General features: G+C 46.5%; 1 protein-coding gene across 3 annotated transcripts in view; it reads left to right on the forward strand.

The window, feature by feature from the left end:
* Positions 1-402: 402 nt before the first annotated feature.
* The window catches only part of LOC147603974 (uncharacterized), a 35,718-nt gene continuing 31,323 nt past the window's right edge, over positions 403-4,797 (forward strand). For 2 of the 3 annotated variants that reach the window (XM_086796091.1, XM_086796090.1), the window contains exon 1: positions 403-1,279. In XM_086796091.1, coding sequence (XP_086652217.1) covers positions 482-1,279 — 798 coding nt within the window. In that variant the 5' untranslated portion in view covers positions 403-481. The remainder of the gene's footprint in view (positions 1,280-4,797) is intronic. The other variant, XM_086796089.1, reaches the window with a different exon arrangement.

Below are 4,797 nucleotides of genomic sequence, written 5' to 3' on the forward strand. Positions count from 1 at the left end.
GACAGACCCCACCAGACCTAGGGATAGCAAGGAAAAAAACTCCAGAAACGCAACTGCCCTCAATCCTCGCAAAAATGCCATCTCCTAGAATCCTCCAGAGAAATCTATCCCTCCATGTGTCGTCCACGTGTCTAGAAACACAAATCTATCCCCCCATGTGTCGTCCACGTGTCTAGAAACGCAAACCTCCATTTAAATAAAGTTTACCTTCAAAATGTTGTACAAATGCTTTAAGGTTACCTCTCCACAAAAAACTAATCAATACAAATGAAAATTGGGCACCCATATTAGCCCAAACCGCTTGTAATTGGTTAGCCTAAAGATTGCAACCAGCCCCCTATCCTATAATCAACCTACCTACTTTCCCATCCTTTGGAGAAAAACTTTTTAACCTTCGTCCATTCAAACCACCTGCACGCTTCGAGAAGAGGATATAAGAAATAGGTGGCTTCCCCTTAGAAGAGCAAAGTTTGCAACAAACATGGAAGCCCAGGCGTTCACAGCTTTGCCTTCGGTCCAGTCCTGCCTCTTCAAGCCGTTCCCCTTCCAGCGACATCTTTCTCTCAGGCATACACAGAAATATCAGCCTTTCCACATTAAGATCTTCGCCTCCAAAAGCAAGCAAGACCTCGCCTCGGAACCTTCTAAAAGCCTTACCTCGGAACCTTCTGGAAGCTGGAAGAGCTGGCTCCGGAGCAATGGCGACGGCAACAGTAACAGAAACTCCACAGGGAACCCTAAAATGGGACCGTTTGAAAGCATCCCGGCCACAACGAGGTGGGCGGCTTTGTTACTTTACAGAGCCTTGCTGGTGGGCGGCATAGGGCTCAGTATGGGAGCTCCCGCGGGGGCAGCTACCGCCCCTTCTCCTGCTTCTGAAGTCGTTGTTCAGAAAGCTGTGGAGAAGGCCACCCTAAAGACAGCAGAAAAGGGCGCTCAAAGGGGTGCCCAGAATGAAGCAGCAGATGTACTAGGAGATGAGTTCTGGAAGGACATTGATTTATCCAAAGGGTCTATTGAACTGATTCTGAAGAACATTCTAGACGGTGACCCGAACAATGCCCCTGCACTGGAGTGCCTGGCCAAGAGATTGTTGGAGAATGATGACTTGGCCCATGCCCTCCTTGTGTTTGACAAGCTTGAGGTCTTGGAACCGGATGAAATCGAATGGAAATACATGAAGGCCCAGGTCTACGACATGGATGGCCAATTCGAATTGGCCAAAAAAGGCTTTGAGGATATCTTGAAAATTGAACCTTTGTCCTCCAGAGCATTGCAGGTACGCAAGGATCTGTCTCTCTCGTCTGTGTGTATAAAATAAACCAAAAATATGTGTATAATATATATATACATACATACATATGTATGTATGTATATATATACATACATATGTATGTATGTATGTATATATATACATACATATATATGTATGTATGTATGTATGTATGTATGTACATACATACATACATACATATGTATGTATGTATATATATACATATATACATATATATATATATATATATATATACATATATATATATATGTATATATATATGTGTGTATATATACATACATACATATATATATACTTACATATATATATACATACATATATATATATATGTATGTATATATACATATATATATGTATATATATATATGTATGTATATATACATATATATATGTATATATACATACATATATGTATGTATATATACATATATATATGTATGTATACATGTCAGAATATGCAGCGGAAATGATAACCAAACTTGGGTAGACAAGAGCAAGTAGAATGCAGAAAATAGACAGCACAAGAAACACAGAGAGATAGGTGTGTAAACTCTTCTCTATACGCAAGATCCCGCAGAAAACTGAATGAGGAAGTGGTGGGGGCATGGGGCCTATTTATATGCCCCATGTGAGCAGTCAGCCAGCATTGGTGGCCCTCCACGACTACATGAGCAGTCGGCCAGCAATAATGAAGCCCACAACTGCATACATCCAGTCGGCCAGCAGTACAGAGGTCCACGACTGCTGTTGGGCAGTCGGCCAGTCACATGTTTGTTGATGGGCCAGTCGGCCAGCCACTCAGTGCTCCTGCCAACCTCTGGCATCCCTCCACACCACTGGAAAAAATGGAAAAAAATAGGGAAAAAATACGGGGAGTGAGGAAAATGATAAAACACCTCATAAGGGCGGGCACACCCACAAAAAAGGCCGTGGTGTATAAAAGTAGACAGGAGATGACTTCTAACACTCCCTCTCAGCTCCTGGCTGTGAAACCAACCCAAGGGAGATGGAGTGCCGCTTGAGCGTAGCCTGAGGTAGAGACTTCGTGAAGAGGTCCGCCGCATTGTCCTCCGTCGAACAATAAAGTAGCAAGATGTCACCAGCCAAGATCTTCTCACGTACAAAGTGATACTGTATCTCTATATGCTTGGTCCGGGCATGGAAGACCGGGTTCCGAGCAATAGCTATACAACTCTGGTTATCGCACTGGATGACTGTGGGCTCTTTCTGTGGAAACCTAATCTCGCCAGCAGCCTCCGCAGCCACACAACCTCACAAGCAGCCCGGTACTCTGCCTCTGTCGAAGAAAGGGCAATAGTTGGCTGCCTCTTGCTGCTCCAAGAAACTGCTCCTGAGCCGAGGATAAAACTGTATCCTGAAGTAGATCTCCTCGTGTCTGGATCTCCTCCCCAATCTGAGTCACTCCAACCTTGGAGCCTGACTCCATTCCCTCCTGTGTAAAAGAGTCCCAGATCCTTCATACTCTGCAGATACCGCAATATCCGCAATGCTGCGTCCCAATGAGTCTTCAATGGCGTCTGCATAAAAGAGCTCAACAGCTCCACGGAGAAGCTCAAGTCCAATCTGGTGTTCAGCAACCAGATCAATGAACCAACCAACTTCCGGTACTGCGAGACATCAACTGGCTCACAAGGATCAGTAACGGTTAACTTTGTGTTCGGGTCCATCGGCGAAGTAAAAGGCTTGCAGTTCTCCATCCCAAAGGCCTCAAGCAACTCATGAACATACCGCTGCTGAGAGACGAAGAACCCCCTCTAGGTCTGCCAGATCTCCAATCCCAGAAAGAAGTGGAGTAAGCCTAAGTCGGTCATCTCAAACTCCTTTGACAAGGCAGCCTTCGTCACTCTAATGTGCTCCATATGACCGCCAGTGTGAGAATGAGATCATTCACATAAAGGATGATAAGTGTGACCATGCCGCGTTCCCGAATGAGATACAGGTTCGGATCTGCAACCGATCTCTGAAATCTAGTCCGAATAAAGAAGGAATCAATCTTCTGATTCCAAGCCCTGGGAGCCTGCTTAAGACCATACAAGGCCTTGCGTAACCTATAAACCATCCCTTTAGATCCTGGAACAATAAAGCCTGGAGGCTGCTCAATATACACTTCCTCCTGCAGGTCACCATTAAGGAACGTAGATTTTACATCCATTTGATACACGGGTCACCTCTGAGAAGAAGCAAGGGCAAGAACGGTCCGAATCGTGGACATCCGCGCTGTCGGTGCAAAGGTATCCTCGTAGTCGATGCCTGGCCGCTGAGCATAACCTTTAGCCAGAAGTTTGGCTTTGTATTTGTCCACCGACCCATCAGACGCATATTTGGTCTTAAAGACCCATTTGACACCAATGACAGACCGCTTGGACGGCCTTGGTACCAACTCCCAAGTGTGGTTCTTCTCGATGGCATCAAGTTCCACCTGCATGGCTTTCCTCCAAGTATCCTGTGAAAGGGCTTCCTTTACGGAAGTGGGCTCTTTGTCCCGCATGATACGAGACATCGCAGCATAGTTCACCTGAAGAAGCTCCGCTGTGTTGCTTTTATCTCGGACTCTATGTGATCTTTGAGGGCCGTCCTCTGTGGTCCACTCGGAGGGTAGCTCCGTGACACCTAACTCCCGAAGGGTGTCTAACAACCACCTAGGTACTCGAACAGATCGTGGAGCCTCCTGTGGTCGCGGGGGCTCAACTCCAGCTGTGGGCTCAACCTCCTGTGATGACTGAGGTTGATCAACTGGAATGATGGTCTGGGAATCATCATTAGACTCCTCTGGATCTCCAAGAAGTGGCGGCTCCTCGACAGTGGAAACTGGAACATGCTCGTCAAAAACCACATCCCGGCTGACAACAATCTCGTTCCTGTCTGGATCATACAACCTGTATCCCTTGGAAAGAGATTTAAACCCCACAAATACAAGCTTGCGGGACTTGGAGTCAAGCTTCCCCCTCTGCTTCTTCGGAATATGTACATACGCGTCACTCCCAAAGACACGGAAGTGCAAGACATTAGGTTTCCTGCCAAAGTATGCCTCAAACGGAGTCATATGGGGTACTGAAGTCGTCGGAGATCGGTTGAGGGTATGGACAGCCGTTGCCACAGCCTCTCCCCAAAGTGGACGAGGAAGATCACGATGCTCCAGCATGGTCCTCGTCTCCACCACAGTCCTGTTCTTGCGTTCGACAACTCCATTCTCCGAAGGCGATCCAGTATTGGCCAGTTCCCTTTTGATGCCATGATCTGCACAAAATCTGAGAAATACAGTCGAGGAGAATTCACCTCCTTTATCAGCCCTGAGAGTCTTGACCTGAAATCCAGACTCTTTCTCCACCATCACGTGCCAATCCTTGAACCGTGCAAAAGCTTGGTCCTTCTGGGAAAGAAAGTAGACCCACGTGAATCTGGTACAATCATCAACAAGCAGCATAAAGTAGAGAGATCCTCCCAAAGATGGTGTCTGCTGAGGTCCACACAAGTCAGTGTGA

Source organism: Cibotium barometz, chromosome 63 (assembly GCF_041138505.1).
Source record: "Cibotium barometz isolate CiBa-2024 chromosome 63, ASM4113850v1, whole genome shotgun sequence".
Classification (NCBI taxonomy): domain Eukaryota; kingdom Viridiplantae; phylum Streptophyta; class Polypodiopsida; order Cyatheales; family Cibotiaceae; genus Cibotium; species Cibotium barometz.